Source organism: Tursiops truncatus, chromosome 5 (genome assembly GCF_011762595.2).
Source record: "Tursiops truncatus isolate mTurTru1 chromosome 5, mTurTru1.mat.Y, whole genome shotgun sequence".
In the NCBI taxonomy this organism is placed as follows: Eukaryota; Metazoa; Chordata; class Mammalia; order Artiodactyla; family Delphinidae; genus Tursiops; species Tursiops truncatus.
This window is the reverse complement of record NC_047038.1, coordinates 29,831,917-29,850,030: the sequence shown is the minus strand read 5'-3', so window position 1 is coordinate 29,850,030 and position 18,114 is coordinate 29,831,917. Positions and strand designations below refer to the sequence as shown.

Sequence of the window (18,114 nt, the reverse complement as noted above, 5' to 3'; positions counted from 1 at the left end):
ACCAGTGCGCCACCAGGGAAGCCCGCCTCACACGTTTTTATATTCCATTTTTTTTTTCTGTTAGCAGCATGTGCTTCCTCTCACGCCATCCCCGGCCTGTATAACTATAATTTTCATGGGTGCCATCCATTGAGTTGATTTCCCACAAAGTATTAACTTCTGTTCAAGAAACTCAGTTATCTTCCCCAACTTGGAAGGAAGTTTCGGGTCCTTGGAGTTTATGTTTTTAGTCATTTCAAGTTAAAAGTTCAGAACTGTGGAACGATGATATTTACACATTTATTTAAAAAAAAAACCCACTACATTAGGGTGAAGAAATGGGCATCACACTGTTTGCTCATTTTCCACTTTCTTAAAAAGTAAGCCAGCATCCTCCACTATCCTCAATACAGAAAAGCATTTTATGCACTGTTGTAGTTTGTCTGGCATATATGACTTAATAAATGCTTTTTGTTATCGCTATGATTTTCCATGAACCGTAATCTTCCCCAAGGAGTCACACATTCCAAATCCTTTTCTATCTTGAGACACAGGATTCTCAGGCAAAAACTTGAAATTTTAATTCAGTGGTTCATCAGTAACCATCGTACTTTTTAGCCTGGTGTTCAATCAATATCTTGGATATTTGTAGGAAGAATATTGAATAATCAGCGTTTCATCCCATTGGACAGAATGCCAAAAGGAAAGTAGATGATTGGCAAATAATGTAGAAAAAAATGGAAGGAAGAAACAAGTCCAAGTGTACTGTAATTACTAGGTATTTTTTCTTATTCTATGGACTATGACATAGTAAGTAATATGCTGCGAAGTTCAAATTAAAACTGCCAGTTTAAATATTGCCACGTCACTCATATACACCAATAAATACAGACCTAGCATTGGGTTTATCAGTTAGGTGTGTTTAGCAATTTTCTGTAAAGAGTTAAAATCAGTTATTCCTCCCTTCGTGTCAATCTGACCTGTTTTGTCTAGATTGACTGTCCGACACTATTTGTCCTGTGTATCTCTGAAAAGATTGTTTGTGGAACTAAATAATTTTAAAAGTATTGTACTATTATTACTTCATAAAGCTTGTTGGGGACTTCCCTGGCGGTCCAGTGGTTAAGACTTTGCCTTCCAACGCAGGGGATGTGGGTTTGATCCCTGGTCAGGGAGCTAAGATCCCACATGCCTTGCGGCCAAAACACCAAAACATAAAACAGAAGCAATATTGTAACAAATTCAATAAGAAAGACTTTAAAAAATAAAAATAAAAAAATAAAACTATTTCTTGGAAGAACCGCTTTGTAAAAAAATCAACAGGAAGTATTATGTCACAAACTATAACCTGCAACTTTGGAACTGTTTATATTAACCGCTTCAATTTTTTTCCTTGATGCTTTTGATTAAAAATAATAACCCACACTATTTCCTGATGGGGTTCCATCTGTCTCATGGAATTCACAGCTCCTGGGATGGGGCTTCCACAGCAGCCCCTACCTTCCTTATTGCCCTTCCTCCGATGGTCAGACAGGCCTGTTTGACTGAGGGTTACATTCCTAGAGCGAATTAAGATGCCATCTGCCCCGAGACAGCAGCACTATTTTGGAATCTTGAGGCTGGCTGGTGGTCTCCCCACCACCTTTCCTTCATTGGTTTCCCTTAAATGGCTGCTCAGTATGTGATGTACCTGTCTCTCTCCCTCTCAAGGCTATGCTTTGAGGACAGGGATCCCACTTTCATGTTAGATCTCCCTCCCTTTCACCCCCTCCCCCAGGACATGACACCATGCCTTGCATAGACCTGGAAGGAGCCTAGGCTTTGCATCCGTCGACTGAAAAAAAAAAAAAAAGCACAACGTGAGAGTTATGAGTTAAGTTTATTTGGGGCAAAATGAGGACTATAGCCCGGAAGACGGCATTTCAGATAGCTCTGAGAAACTGCTCCAAAGAGGTAGGGGGCGAGGTCAGGTCAGTATATATGTGACTTTGGTGAAGGAGGAGTACAGGCAACCAAGCACATATTTTTTGCAGAAGGTTGCCGCTAGTCTCGTGAAGGTTACTGCTACTCATGAGGGGGAGACGTCAACGTGAAGGATTTTAGTGCTTTGCTAGATACAAGGAGATGCAAGAATTGGGCTCATAAAATCTTTTCCTGAGAATATCTAATTATCTGAAGACCTGTTCTGCCAGTTTTTCGCAGAGCACAGGGCGCCTCATTCCTGATCTCCGCACTGAACTCCTTTCAGTGGGTGTTGAAGGTCAGCAGCTGCTGCAGCTTGTGATATAATCCTTGTAGAGGTAGACGGCAGGTGCCAATATGTAGTTGGCACAGCACTGTGACCCAGCTCCTGGGCTGCCCTTGGTAGCTGTGTGCCTTGGGTTCATCACTACTATCTTCCAATCCCACTGGCTTCACTTGTAAAATGAAGCTAATATAGTGTGTGTCACACAATTGCTGTGGTACTATTTCCGTGGGCACCCCCTCCTCACAAATTCTAAGTCCATTTAGGTAGAGATTTTGTTGTGTTTTTTTCCATTCCTATGTCTCCGGTACTAAGACAGGGCCTAGGATATAGTTAGTACTCAATCGATATGTCCATGAATAAATGAATGAATGAATGCATGGCTTCCCGCCCACCCCATGCCCTCCTACCCCTCGTCACGGTACCTTGGAAAGAGTGAAGCATCATCTGGAAAGTAATGCAGGTAAGGATACCTTAAAACCCAAAGTTAGGCTCCTAGTTTCCTTAATACTTCTTCTGTCCCATGCATTTTAAGTACCAAAATTTCAGTAGCAAAAGTAGTTGTCCTTGACCGTCACTGAGTAGGCTACTGTTTTATTTTGTTTTGAGATTGGCTGATATTTTGGCTCTATGGCAGGACTCAGAAGCTGCTATCGAAAAATCCGAAGAATCCTTATGAAGAGTCGAGCAGAGATGCGAGCAGTACCAGGCCTGCAGATGAGGAGGCTGGGATGTCCTCTTACCCCCAGCCTTGGGTAATGTGACCACAGTACATGAAGCAAGAAATTAAATACATGAAGCAAGAAATGTAAAGCAATAAAGCTTTACGTTAATCCCAGTTCATTTTTTTTTCTCATTCTTCACTGAGTTCAGAGAGACTGGAATCTATTATAGCTTCCAGCTGGTGTTAATGTTACCTAACACCACAAGAAGTGGGAGGTCCTGGGTGGGCAGTGAGGGTGGGGGAACTGTGTCCTAAATTAAAGTAATCAGATAAGCTAAACTAGTGCCATAATGTAATGCACGAGACATTTATGGGATCTTTTTTCTAGCATGTACTTTCTTGCTATAACTTAGCTTTTTATGTGTTTGTGGAAAGTCTTTCCCCATTTTTCGGCGATCCCTTTCAGATGGATGCCTTAAAAACCCAAGATTACGCTCCTAATTTTGTTAACATTTCTTTTCTCACACACATATTAAGTCCTTAAACTTCAGCAGCAAAACAGTTGCCAGATTTAGCCAATAAAAATACAGGACACCTAGTTAAATTCATGCTAATACTGAAAGTTCAATTTTAAATTCAAATTTTACTGGGTATCCTGTATTTTATCTGGCAGCCCTGTATATTTTCCAAAAAGCATGGTAACTGCGAAGTTCAAAATGCTTCATAGATCATCCACTTCAGTAATTGATCTTAGAACACTAGAGGGCAGACTTGGGACAGGCTCTCTTGAAATTGCTGGAATTTCCATTTTCAGAATCCCGTCTGAGATAATCTGACTGGTTCCGTTTGTGTGTGTGTGTGTGTGTGTGTGTGTGTGTGTGTGTGTGTGTTGTTGGTATCATTTGTGGTATATGTTGTGGAAGAGGCTGGACTATATGGCAGGTCTGTGGGGAATTGAAACCTGTGGGCACATAGGGAAAAGGCTGTTAGGGAGAGGTTGTCAAGGGGCAAAGGCATCATTTGGGGTCCTTCCCACACCACTTCTCCCACTCCCCAGCCTCTACTTCATGTGCATTTCAGAGAACAGCTTTCCTGTGGCTATGCTTTTGACTTAACAAGTGACCATCTGTCTCTGCTTGTTGTAGGCATTCAGCGTATACTTATTTTTTGGTGGAACTTGAGTACAGAAATACAATAAGAAATGTGAATTCTGGCTTTACTCTTCTAACCAGTTGGCTAATTTTCAGCAAGTCACTGAACCCTTGTTTCTTCATCAGGACTCCAAGGCGTTTGGATTACATGAGCTCTAAGATCCCCCCTGTCTCTGGAGAGTCCCTAAGTGTGTGGTTCTGGGTGGACTTAGTTATAGAATGTCCTCAGTTCTTTGAAACTTCATGACTTGTGGACTCTTTAATTTTCCAGATCTCATTGTCAGCCTGTATGGTACTTCCTTCAGGTTTTGGGTAGCAAATTTAGTTCATCTTATTTAAATCATGGGAGAGAAGGAGAAACACAATCTGTATCTTATTTCTTAAAAAATCAAAAACACTTGCTGCTGTCACGAGCAGCATGCTGTCTCAGGGCTGTGGTGAGAGGCTCAGTCTCCCAGCCGTCAGATCTGTCATTGACACCAACTGCTGCTGCAGATATCGGTGCGAGTGGGAGAGAGCCGAGCACCCAAGCTAGGAGGAGAAGCAGCAGAAACAAATTTGGTTCCATCAGCTGCCTTCCCCAACCCAGGCCAGAATCCTGGAACCTATGTTCTTCTGGCAGAGGGGCATGTGGTTGGAAAACTGGCAGTGCAGTGGGCTGGATTTTAACTTGAGCCAGAAAAATGGGCCTGTGCCCATAAACAGTGGGTCATGGATTCGTTTTGCAATGAGTTACTTTGGGAGACCATCAGTGAGGAAGAGGTGGAGAAGGGTGATTAGTGTTGTGGAAAATAAGAAAATGAAAACATGTTCAGGGGATCCACCATTCTCTCACCAACATTTCTCTCCTTAATCGACTCTACTCATTTTTATTCCTATACTTTTCTCAAGGAGAAATATGACCAAGGAGATTTTTTTCTATTCTCTCTTCCTCATTGTATTTCTCAGCTATGGGCTCTTTATGTGGACGGTACGTTTCTGAACCAGTAGAGCATTGGTTCAGAACCTTGGGGCAGTCTCTCTGCTGGGTTACTGATTGGCAAGGAAGGACTTCCCCAAACTGCATCCTTCATCCTGGGGCATGGGGTCACTTCTTTTCTCTCCTTTTATCTTTGATCTGCTTTAATCTCTAATCTATCTGGTGTGAATGTGAGCCAGTGAACTCTGGTTAGCCTGCATTGCAAGTGCCCAATCAAATGTGGACAGTACAAACAATGACAAAAATAATCATTTTGTTGACCGAAGAGAAATAATGTTGTTTTCTGAGCCTGCCTTTTAGAATTCTGGTTCCCAAGCTGTTCAAGCATGAAAAGACATTTCATGGATCCCTGCAAAATAGTAGTTGCATTATTAGTTCTTATTACCCACTAATGAGCCCAAATTATTCAGAACTTGATAGCATGTTTAAGTGAATTTTCCTAATTAAGCACACACACATATTTGAAAAGTTGGAGCACATACATGTGCGAGATATTATTTGTCTGGCCTGTGGGCAATGCTTAGAACACTTGTGGATTCATGTATGGGTACTGCTAGTTGCTTTAATAGAGAGTAACAGAAGCTTTCTAACTGAAAACTGAATCTTTCAGTAGCCAGAGAGACAAATTTGACAGGGCCTTTCTTTTGGCTTTTACCTTCTATAAGGTGGACATGAAGCCATAGATTTTATTTAACGTATGTTGAGATAATTTATGGATTTTAACAATGTCCTCTCTCTCCCTTTTATTTGCTGCAGTTTGTGGTTATAAAGGAACATCAAAACTTCGGCAATGGGAGTCAACCTGTAGCCCTCAAGGACGGCCTTGTGGCAGATGTTGGCCAGTTTTCTTCCCTGGAGCCTGGTGAACGATTATCTTTCCCTGGATCGTGAATGTTTCCCTGAATGTGAAAAGTCTCATCTACACACAGAAACAGTGAATAGTGAAATTGTATAAGCTGTGTGAGCAGCTGGCTGTATTGGAATGCCATAGAACTTTAGAGAAATATGTTTAGACTAGATTCCTGTTTACCTGAGGTTACCACGTTCACTCAAAACTCTGGTCACATAGCAGTCTGCTAGGTCCCCTTAAGCAAGCACACAACGAGTCACTCCTTATTTTGATTTAGGTTGGGTTTTGAGGTCATTCTTGGGGTTCGGGATCTGTACGGGCAGCTGTAGGCATGGTTCCAGTGAAATTGCAAGTGGCTCCAAGAAAACGTGTTCCATGTTTTGGAAGGAAGGATGCTTGTGAATTTAAGTTGATCTGGGGGTTCTCCTAGGGATTTGGGAGCTACCCCTCAACCAGATGCCTGGCCGTCTGTGAAATCCAGCCAGACCCCTGCGACAGGGGCTGTAAAATCAACCCACATTTTCAGGCTGTTTTGGAACTCAATCTGCTTCCAGTAGAAATGGAGTTACGTATGATTCGACATAATACTTTTGTCAAGAGTTGTATTAAGATAAATTTCTTGGGCTTGGGTCTCAGATATCGTAGTTGTATTTCCTAACTCAGAGGATGAGGTTGAATGTGCTTTTTGTATCATAAACCTTCAGAAAGGTTCAGAGAAACTTTCAGCCGACAAAACCAGTTCCTCTGCTAATGAGAGGTGCTTCAGCCCCACTTACACTTTCTGATATTTGTCCTTCATAAATATGCCATAAATTATGTCCTTCATAAATATTGTCCTTCATAAATATGCTTATTACCATTCTCTTCTCCTCAGACTTCCTCGTAGAGAGAACATAGGCTTCTTGTTTTGAAAAACTCATTCCAAATCCCCCTCTCATACATGTGTTGCCACGTAACCCAGATTCAGTATAACTTTCTTTCCTAATTTGAGGAAGGCTCTGGATATTAAGGTATACTTCAGAATTGAATATTAAAACTACAATAAATATTATATATATATGTATATATATCATTACAAGTGTTGTTAATCGGGATAATGAAAACATTTAGCATTTTCAAATGTTGCGTGGTTTTTTGTTGTTATTAGTAGCATTTTTTGAAGGTAATGGAATATCTTGTTTTACATAGTACTTTTTCTTGAGGAGCTAAAAGCAAATAATTCTTCGTTATGAAAATAATCTCCTTTAGAGGTATATATAATGTAATTTTGTAAGATATTCAGTAGCACAATTAAAAGAGTATGGTTAAACTCAGACAAGAACTAAGGACTCAGTTAGCTGAATACTCAGGAATAAATTAGAATCTCTCTCTTTTTACTCATTCTATTGCAAACAGTTTTTGACCAATTCTCTATGAGCTACTCATAATACCTGTCTCCCACTATGAGTGATCATATCCCCAGTCATGTCCAGCCATCTCATAAATGCCTGTTGTGAAAGTGCATGTGGAGATTGGAGGTGGGGAGGTAGAGTGGGAAATGAGATAAAAGATCAAGATTGGTTCTGAGCCAATTCGTTGTCTACCCTGGAAAACCCATTAAGCCACAGGCTATACTAGTGGTGCCCCCACAGAACCATATTCATTGACCTCAGCCAACATCAACTGGTGCAAGTTAAGTGCAGAGTATCATGCTAGGGGATAGGAATGCAAGTGCATTTAAAACCCGAGCTCTGTTCTCAAGTCATTTATGGGCCAAATGGGGACAGTGGAGGTACACAGAGAAAGCTAAGTAGCAATGTCAGGTAGCACAGTCCTTTGAATCATCTTACTAACCAAAACTATTTTAAATTTTTAAAAATTGGGTCCAGAATGGTTTGAAAATGGGTTCACTTATGTCTCATATTTCAGGTCTACTCTCCAGCCACTACTATTAGGGTCTGTCTTGCTGGACATTGTGAGTGATGTGAATACTGAAATGTCTTTTTTCTCTTGTATAGGGTCATTGCAACCAACATCATGGAGAAAGGAGCCCCAGATGTATATGGGCACAGAACAAGGATGCTGTGTTTCATCGTCCAGTGATAAAGGCTCTAGTCACCAGAGAATGAAGTGTAGCTTTCATCTCCCCTCCTATGGGGCATGGCCCATTGCTGGGGGAGTTGAGAAGTCCCATTCTCTCCCAGCAGCTTACCCATTATGGCAACAAAGAGCTCCGGATCCACCACACCAAATGGAGCTGACTCAGTGAAAGCTGGAATTAAAAGTAAGATCAAGAGGAACAAACTGTATTGATGGATAGTCATACTTCATTTCAAAAAGTAGAGGAAAAAATACAGATGTTCATTCTACAATCTCTACAACTAATCACCTACTCAGCGTCGGAGACAAATACGTATTGTGCTTTTGCTTCTTCCTTCAAGCAGTCTCACTGCAGATTTTCAAGTAAAAGTGACCTGGAGAATCACTGGGTAACTCATTAGAAACTAAAATGGGGAAAGTAGTGCTTTGTAAACTGTGTTGTCTTCAATATTCAATACAGACAGATTTTTTTTTTTCCTGCAGCCCCAGAAGATATTTGGGGTTAAAACAATCAATCATACAGGTTGGGTCAGTTATAAAGTAATTTCTCTTATCTGGACAGAACATTTAGCTAAATTTTATGAAATGGTTAGAATATTAAAATTATTGTTATTGATATAATACATTGGTAGGCATTTACCTTATCATTGGTGTGGTCCATGCTGGTAATTTTGCAGAATGAATTTTGATAAATTAATGAAAAATGTACTAACTTAGAACCTGATTTCTTCCAAATTGGATGGCTTATTTTTTCTTTAAAAATCTTTGAATGAAAACATTTAATTTTTAAAACATTACCCAAGAGACTTCTGTGTTTCTGACATTACTATTCTTTCCCCCACATATTTTTTTCTCTAATGAAAATGGTAAATTCTCCCTTTGTATGTTTGCACAGAATTTTTACTTATTTTCAACATATGAGATTGTAAGCAAATTGCCTGATTTATTTTAATTTTGGACAGCAATCAATTTCTTCTACTTATTTAAATAAAATCAGCATAAACATTTTATCGTACACCTGGTTAAGTAATAAATTATAGTTTAAGGGGATGTTAGAGTTGAAGCAAAGTGATTTTCTAAGCTTGCTATTGTTACTTTACAAAAAAAATCATATTTGAAATCTTTCTGACGTTATAAAGTAGATTTTCACAAAGTGTTCCAATTAAATATCATTCTTGCAGCCAAGGCATTGTTACTACAAATTACACAACCTACTACTGTAACTGGATTGTTTGGGGCTTTGGATTATTCAGTTTATGCATTAACTAGTCCTTTTGCTTATCTTTTCTTTCCTTTCTCTTGAACTCCTTGGACTTTGGTTACACCAGAAGTCAGCATGAAAAGGCGTTGAAGCCCATTTCAAGTAGATAATTCTTAGAAGTTTTGGTAAAGATTTTGTGGCGGAGTTAATTCAGATTTTTCTGTATTCAGTTTTGCTTTAATTGGTAGTTGATAACCTGGAGGATCAGAAGATCTGTCTTTTGTTTCTAATGAGTGAACTGACCTCAGGAAAAATGTAGTCATAATTCTCCCAATGATGGGAAAATTATATTTGTAAGTGTGAATATTTTTTCTTCTTCCAAAAGTGAACATTTTGGAAGCTTTAAGTGTTCAGATTACATTTTTGTATTTTGGCACCTCGTTTAGGATTCCAGTGATAACATGAGACCACAATAGCCCATAACATAGCATTATCTTTGAACCGTTATCTTCAAGCTGTGCAGTGAATCTGATACCTCATAAACTAGGACCCTGTGTCCTTGATCAGGATCTAACACTGTCTCCCTGGTCAAAGTAGAGAGAAAACACACTTTGTGTCCTTAGCAAGTCACCCTGAAAGAGTATTTTCCTTTGCTGAGGCTCCCACGTCTCTACCAGAAATATCCTCCTTTAAGAATCTATTTTTTTTAAAAGAGCATTTTCATCTAAGATATTCAGTTTGGAAAAAATGCAAATCAAATATTTTTATTTCCTAAATCTCATGGTCTCCTTGTGCACAATGCCTGATTGTGATCCTATTGGACTAAATGTCACCTGCTACATAACATGAGCGTTCTGCCCTCTTTTCTAGCACCTAATAGAGGGCTTAGCATACTCTATTCTTTTGAAACTGTATGGTTCCAGTTCCACCTATTAACCTTGATTTCCAACTGATATCCTCTTCATGTGAATAAATGATTATCGTGTGATCACTGAAAATGTGTTAAAAACACTAAATAAATTATTTAAAAACATACAAACAAACCAACAAAAAGACTGGGAGAAAGGGAAAATATCGAGGTAATTTAAGCAGCTGTGACAGGCAAGATTTTGTTGTTGTTGTTTACTTTTTCTTTCTTCTTTTTTTTAAATCCTTAAATGAGAAACCCTCTCTGCATTGTTTCCTCCTGAGCTGTTTCACTCCAGACATGCCTGCAGCAGAGTTCTTTCCCGTTTGGAACTTGACAGGGTTTCTGTCGCTAGTAGCATATGCTTACAACAACGTAGCTCAGTAGGAAAATAATGTGATGGACGTGGATCCTTAGTTAATCACTCACATATCTGAACCAGAGACTGTAGGAAGCACATAAATTACCAAACAGGAAAATTTCCTAGCTGCTGGTCATTTCCTATTTTTTCTCCTGTACAGTGAATATTTGACCCTCTGACATAGTTCAATTTCCATTTCTGGTGGGTCAGAAGGAGAATTATGATGCGCCTGACTCAACAATTAAGCCTTCAGAGCGCATTCTAAACTAAGAGTTGTCAATCCCAGATTAATGCCTGAGTTATTTGGGTTCTTATTTTTCATTTGTACCACTCACCTGCCAAAATAATAAAGTATAGTAAAACTGTATTATTCAGAATTTTAGGGAGTCATTTGAACAGTGAGGCAGGTGCTTGCACCGTGGTTTCTTTAGCTCTAAAATGAGGCATCTTTTGTATGAACCAACTTAAAGTAACAGCAACACCAACACAAACTAAGGTTTTATTTCTACCACTGAGGTATTGAGGTAATCAAGGCCTTACTGCTTTAAAAACCAAATATTCTTTTTTAAAAAAAATCAATTTAAGGTAGCACTCTTTCTACCACTCTATGAAACACCCTGCACATAATTACACATTTTCTTGATGACATAAGAACTTCATTACACACCAGGCATAATATAATGCTACAGTTTTATGACAGTCAGAGCTTCTTTGCCGCTTACAGAGATCCTTAGAACTTGAGTCCAAATACTTTAACCTGTTATTTTTTTATTACTTTTATGAACTTTTAAGCTGTCAGCTCTCATGGCTCTATCAATTACCTTCCATAGATGCTCCTTAATGCTTGCTTCTGTTTTGTAAACTTGGTGTTCAGATTACCAAGCAAGTTAGCACTGTAAGTAAAGTAAGAGTACATGTATAGTACTGAAGGAGAACTTAAGTACATTTCCTGTGTAAAGTACTTGAGTTTTAGCCCTTAAACTTTTTTTTAATATAGATTTATTTATTTTTGGCTGCGTTGCTGTGTGCGGGCTTTCTCTAGTTGTGGTGAGCGGGCTTCTCATAGCAGTGGCTTCTCTTATTGCAGAGCACGGGCTCTAGGCACGCGGGCTTCAGTAGTTGCGGTGTGCGGGCTTCAGTAGTTGTGGTGCACGGGCTCTAGGGCACGTGGGCTTCAGTAGTTGTGGCACAAGGGCTCAGTAGTTGTGGTGCACAGGCTTAGTTGCTCCTTAGCATGTGAGATCTTCCCAGGCCAGGGATCGAACCTGTGTCCCCTGCATTGGCAGGTGGATTCTTAACCACTGCGCCACCAGGGAAGTCACAGCCCTTAAACTTTTGACATGTTGCATCCTTTTATTTTTTCCTTAATCTTCTCAGCTGCATTCTCAGAGTGCAGATGCATCGATTCCAGATAGAGGAGGTGGTGTGGGTACGTTTAATGACAATACAGAATGTAGTGGTTATGAAGATGGTCTCTGAAGTCAATAAAACTGAATTCAAATCCCATTGTGTCACTTAACTAGCTTTGTTACCTTGTTCAAACTACTTAATCTCTCTCAGCTTCAATTTCCTCATCTGTAGAATGGCGAGAAAAACACTACTGTTGTCAGAGGACTGTTGTGATTTTTACATGAAATAATGCATGTAGAGTACTTAGCATAATGCTTACCATAAAATTAAATGGTATTATTATAGTTATTATTTTGCCCTTTCCTGAGACCACTGTTTTAATAGCATTAATTTTCATTATGGTGACCTTGTTTTTTCCGCTTCTAATCCAGGCAATTTGCACATGAAGATGGGGCAAAGAGCAGAACCCTAAACCCTTGGGTCAAAATTTTAAGAGGTGTTATGCACAAATATCAAGACAGACTAAATATTCAATTTCATTTTTACATTAAAATCACTACCTTAGACATATACATTGGGACATGTTGGTCATTTATTCATCAAGTTTTATGCACTGGATAAAGAAATTAATAAGAATATTAATTCATGACTATATTAGTATGAGACAACACTGTGCAGCTTATCTGTGCCTTAATAGAACTGGGAAAAACATTTTTTTGTTTGTATCTATGTTTTAAAGGCAGGAAGCTTATAAACAGAAGAGGTCCTTGAGAAACTATATCATAAGGCTTCTACTGAAAAATCTCAGCTGGTAATTAAATATCGCATGTGTTGTAAGAATAACCCTTTGTATATTATAGTGAGATATTTCTCTAATATTTGTTGGCAGCTTCTAAGCCAAGCAGAAATACACTGTAGAATGTCGATATTAGTTTTAAATACTTATTAATTTGTTAGAGCTGGAGACAGCAGCACAAAAGATGTAGGTGGTAGCTTCTAATGATCAGTAAGAAAATGTATAATTAGACTTCCAGAACCACTTGATCTCTGTCAACAGCAACTTTCCAAATTTTTCACTATCATTACCTGCTTTTAGTATTTATACCTGTTGCCTCAATGATAAGGAAATACCATTTCCCCAACGAAATTAAAAGGAGAAATAGACGAATCCACAATTATGGTTGGAGACTTCAAGACTCCTCACTCAGTAACCGACAGAATTAGTACACAGAAAATCAGTAAGGCTATAGAAGACCTGAACAACTCTATTAACCAACTTGATCAACCTGACATTTATAGAACACTCTACCCAATAACAGTAGAATATACCTTATTTTCAAGTGGTCATGGAACATTCATTGAGATAAACTATATTCTGGGCCACAAATTTCCTTAACAATTTTTTAAAAATATACAGTTAACCATTAAATAACATGGAGATTAGGGGCACTGACCCCTCACACAGTCAAAAATCCACATACAACTTCACAGTCATTTCTCTGTATCAAAAGTTCTGTATCTGTAAATTCAACCAACCATGAATGATGTGGTAATATAGTATGCATTTATTGGAAAAAAATCCTCATATAAGTGGGCCTGTGCAGCTCAAAGCTGTTGTTCAAGGGTCAACTATATATCATACAAAGGATGTCCTATGACTATAAAAAAATTAAACTTGAAATCAAAGGTAGAAAAATACCAGGAAAATCCCTAAATATTTAAAATTGAACAATACACTTATAAATCACCTATGGCCCAAACAGGAAGTTTCAAGGGAAATTAGAAAATATTTTGAACTAAATTAAACTGCAAACACACACACACACAAGTAAATTAATAAAAAATAAAAACCATGGTAATGACTGGGCTGTGACTGAGCTTTTAAACCATTTATACCCAAATCTCATTTAAGCTACCTAGTCCCATAGATGTGGGTATATATGATAGTTTGCACTGGGGTCAAAAAGCCTTTGTATCTGTGTTATTAAAATATTTTTCTCCAGAGTTCTATCATATATTTGCACTGTGATTTTATTTTATTTATTTATTCATTCATTTATTTAATGATTTAGGTCTTTTTATTTTTTATTTAAGTATAATTGCTTTACAATGTTGCATTAGTTTCAGCTGTAGCATGGTGCTTTGTAATTTAATAAGGATTTTTGTGTTCATTATCTTACTCAACCTCATTAATTCTCACACCCAAACTATAAAGTTAGTGGGGCAGATATTCTTTCCATTTTACTTATTCTTAAAGATAGATTATGTCCAAAACTGAAGGAAAGTGAAGATGAATAATAAAATACATTACTAGAGATAAAAATTACTTCATAATGATAAAATGTTCAATTTGCCAGAAATATAATTCTAAAATCATGTACACTTAATACCCTGCCTCAAATATATAAAGCAAAAAATTGACAACTTACAAGAAGTATTGAAGAAAACACTATCACAGTAGATTTTACCATACTACTTTTGGTAGTTAATAAACTTAGGAGACAAATTAGTAAGGATATAGAAGACTTTATAATTTTTCCAATTGGGTATATATAGTACACATAAAAATTCATGAACGTTAGTATTTGCTAGTCCATAATGTATCTTCAGCAAGTTTCACAAGACCACAGGAATGTGGTGGTATAAACCATATTCTCTGACCATAATGAACTTGAGTTAGAGTTAAATGATAAGTGATAATGAGAGTGCTTGGAAATTACAAAAACACTTCTAAATAACTTACAGGTGAAAGATGAAACCATAATGGAAATCATAATGGAACTGAACAATTGTGAAAATTCTGTATACCACAATTTATGGTGTATAACTAAACTGACATTTTGAGGGACTTTTAAACCTTTATATCTTATATAGGAAAAAAGCCTGAAAGTCAGTGAGTTAAGAAGCACTCAATTGAAGAAATTTTTAAAAAGTAGAATAAATCCAAAGAAAGTATAAGCAAAGATATCACAAAGAGCAGAAATTAATGAAATAAAGAAAAAATATAAGAAAATTTAAAAAGCCAAAACTTAGTTGTTTGAAAAAAATTTAACAAATTTATGACAAAATTGATCGGGAAAAAATAATGAACAACTATATAATGTTATGGATGAAAAGAGCATAAAACTATAGACATGGTCATGATTTAAAAAAATAAGAAAATAGTATGAATAACTTTGACAATAAAATTTTAAATTTAGGCCAAATGGACAATTGCCTAGGGAAAAAAAAATCAGCTTACCAAACTTTCAGAGAAAGAGTTTTAAACCCATTAAAGAAATTTAAAAATTTAAAATTCTTCCCACAAGGAAAATACTAAACATTACATATTCGGTAGCTTTGCATTGTATCAACTGGGTAAACTGGAACTGTTTCCCAGAATTTCCTCCTTGTATGTTTTTTTTTTTTTTTTTTTTTTTTTTTTTTGCGTTACATGGGCCTCTCACTCTTGTGGCCTCTCCAGACGCGCAGGCTCAGTTGCCATGGCTCACGGGCCCAGCCACTCTGCGGCATGTGGGATCTTCCCGGACCGGGGCACGAACCCGTGTCCCCTGCATCGGCAGGCGGACTCTCAACCACTGCGCCACCAGGGAAGCCCCCTTGTATGTTTTTGTGATACAGTTGGTCATCATGGTTAGATGCAGTGAAAGACAGATGCACAGGTGCCAGTGAGTCCTCACTCTTCCCCATAGTGATTGCTGCCAGGTTGCAGATTGTTCTCTCTCTCCCTTATTTGGTGTTAATCTCTTTTTCCTGACTGTTGACCCTGATGCACACCAGTGATCCCAGTTCCACCACTAGGCACAGATGCAGACATCTTCCATTGACCTCCCCACCAGCTCTGCTTCAGCTACCATTTGAAAGGTAAGAGTGCCTGGTGCGCAGATTTCTCTGTAAATGTCACCTTATCCATGCATTCCATTGCATCAAGAGTGCTGATCAGTGACTTCTCTGACCGTCCAAATCCCTTCTCTGGATCTTACTTTCCCAGCTCCTCCTGCAATTAGGTAAGATATAATTTCTATAATAACTTCTTTATTCCATATACCTAGTTGTTTGCTTCCTTGATTTAATCTTAACTGACATAACAGTCAAATTCAACCAAATATTCAAGATATAGCTAATTCTTATATTACACAAATACTTCCATAGAATAAAAAAGGAAAATGAGAAGATATGTTGATGGCAAATAAGCATATAAAAAGATGATCCACACAATTTTTAATTTACATTTTAAAACAACAATGAGATACTGCTACACACCTATTAGAATGGCCAGAATCTGGAACATGGACAACACCAAATGCTGGCAAGAATTTAGAACAACAGAAACTCTAATTCATTGCTAGTGGAAATACAAAATGGTACAGCCACTTTGGAAGACAGTTTGACTACTTCTTATAAAACTAAACATACTCTTAGCATAAGATCCAGCAATCAACTTTTTGGTATTTACTTAAAGGAGTTGAAAATTTATGTCCACACGAAAACCTGCACATTGGTGTTTATAACAACTTTATTCATAATTGCCAAAACTTGGAAGCAATCAAGATGTCCTTCCATAGGTGAATGAATAAACTGTGATAATCCAGATAATGGAATATTATTTAGCACTAAAAAGAAATGAGCTATCAGGGGTTAAGGGAGAGACATGAATAGGTGGAACACAGAGGATTTTTAAAGCAGTGAAAATATTCTGATGATACTCTAATGAGGGATACATGTCATACATTTTTCCAAACTGAGAGAATGTACAACACCAAGAGTGAATCTTAAGGTAAGCTGTGGACTTTGGGTGTATATGATGTGTCAGTGTAGTTTCATCAATTGTAACAAATGTACCATTCTGGTGGGGGATATCAATAATGGGGAAGGCTATGCATGTGTGGGGGCAAGAGGCATATGAGATATCCCTGTACCTTCCTCTCAATTTTGCTGTGAACCTAAAACTGCTCTAAAAAAATTAAGTCTTTTTTTTTAAGGAAAACACTCCCTACCTCATTTTATGGTGTTAATATAACACTTATTTCTAAAGTAGATAAGTATAGCACAAGAAAGAATGATTACAAGCCAAAGTCAATTATGGGTATAGATGTAAAAAGCCTGAACAAAATACTAACAAAAGAATTCAGCAATTTATTTAAAAGACAGCATATCATGACCAAATGGCAATTATATAATAAATGAAAATTTGGTTAAGTATTTAAACCAATAAGTATAACAGTAACAAATAAAAAGAGAAAAAAATAATAAATGCAGAAAAGGTTTTCAATAAAATTTAACATCCATGTATGGCAACAATCTTAGCAAAATACAAAGAAAAGTGAAGTTCCTTAATTTGGTGAAGGAAAATCTGCTAAAATCCCATGGCAAACATTATATTTAATGGTGAAATCTTGAAGATCAGAGTCAAACCAAGGATGCCCTACTAACATCACTTCCACGCAACATAGCACTAGATGTTGTAGACAGTAATTTGACAGCACCATAATATTCCAAAAATAATGCGATTAAATTTTTTAAATATGTAAAGATTGAAAACAAGGAACTTAAACTCTCATTATTTTAATATGATACAGTTGTTCATAGAGAACACAAAAGAATCTACAGTTAAATTGCAAGAAGTAATACAAAATTATACCTCAGTAATACTAATTAGAAAATATAGTTAAAATACATATTAATTACAATAGTAGTATAAATATGAAGTAACCATGAATAAATCTAACAGGGTCCAAGCTCTGTTGGAGAAAATTTAAAACTTGATGAAAAGATACAAAAGATACCCTAAAGAAGATATACCATGTTCATGGATAGGAGGTCTTAATATATCTCCTCAAACAGATATTTAGATTCAATAACATTTTAATAAAAATTTCATGTTTTTAAAGTAAAACTTGACAAACTGATTCTAAAATTTAAATGGAAAGTTATAAAAGTCTAGCATATCAGAAATTTCCTGCTGTGAATAATTAGAAAATTGCATAAAATACAACAATCTATTTGAAGGCATCAGAGAGCTACTAAGGCAGTGAGAATTTGAAGAGTTAAATCTTGGAGAGAAGGAATGGAAAATGCAAAGAGATGAAACTGACATTTATTGTCACTTTTCTTCTTGAGGCATTTGCCAACTTCTAAACAGAAGACTAAAAGGATAAGAGGAGAATAGCAGTCAAATGAAGAAAGGTTTAACAGAGCTTTCAACAGTTTTATGGGGCTAGGAGAAAAAAATCAGAGTTTAGGGCCTGCCAAAGAGGAGTGGCCCTGATAACCAATGCAAGCTTTCATAAAGGATCTTTGAATGCTACACCCTAGGCAAAAGAGCTAACTAGAAACAGTCCAGTGCTT

General features: G+C 37.3%; 1 protein-coding gene across 4 annotated transcripts in view; it reads left to right on the top strand.

Annotated features, from left to right (window-relative positions):
• EGF (epidermal growth factor) overlaps positions 1-9,975 on the top strand; it is a 96,418-nt gene extending 86,443 nt beyond the window's left edge. For 3 of the 4 annotated variants that reach the window (XM_019928061.3, XM_019928060.3, XM_019928059.3), the window contains 4 exons: positions 2,862-2,979; positions 5,775-5,852; position 7,803; positions 7,866-9,975. In XM_019928061.3, coding sequence (XP_019783620.1) covers positions 2,862-2,979; positions 5,775-5,852; position 7,803; positions 7,866-8,116 — 448 coding nt within the window. In that variant the 3' untranslated portion in view covers positions 8,117-9,975. The remainder of the gene's footprint in view (positions 1-2,861; positions 2,980-5,774; positions 5,853-7,802; positions 7,804-7,865) is intronic. The other variant, XM_033857446.2, reaches the window with a different exon arrangement.
• The last annotated feature ends 8,139 nt before the right edge of the window (positions 9,976-18,114 follow it).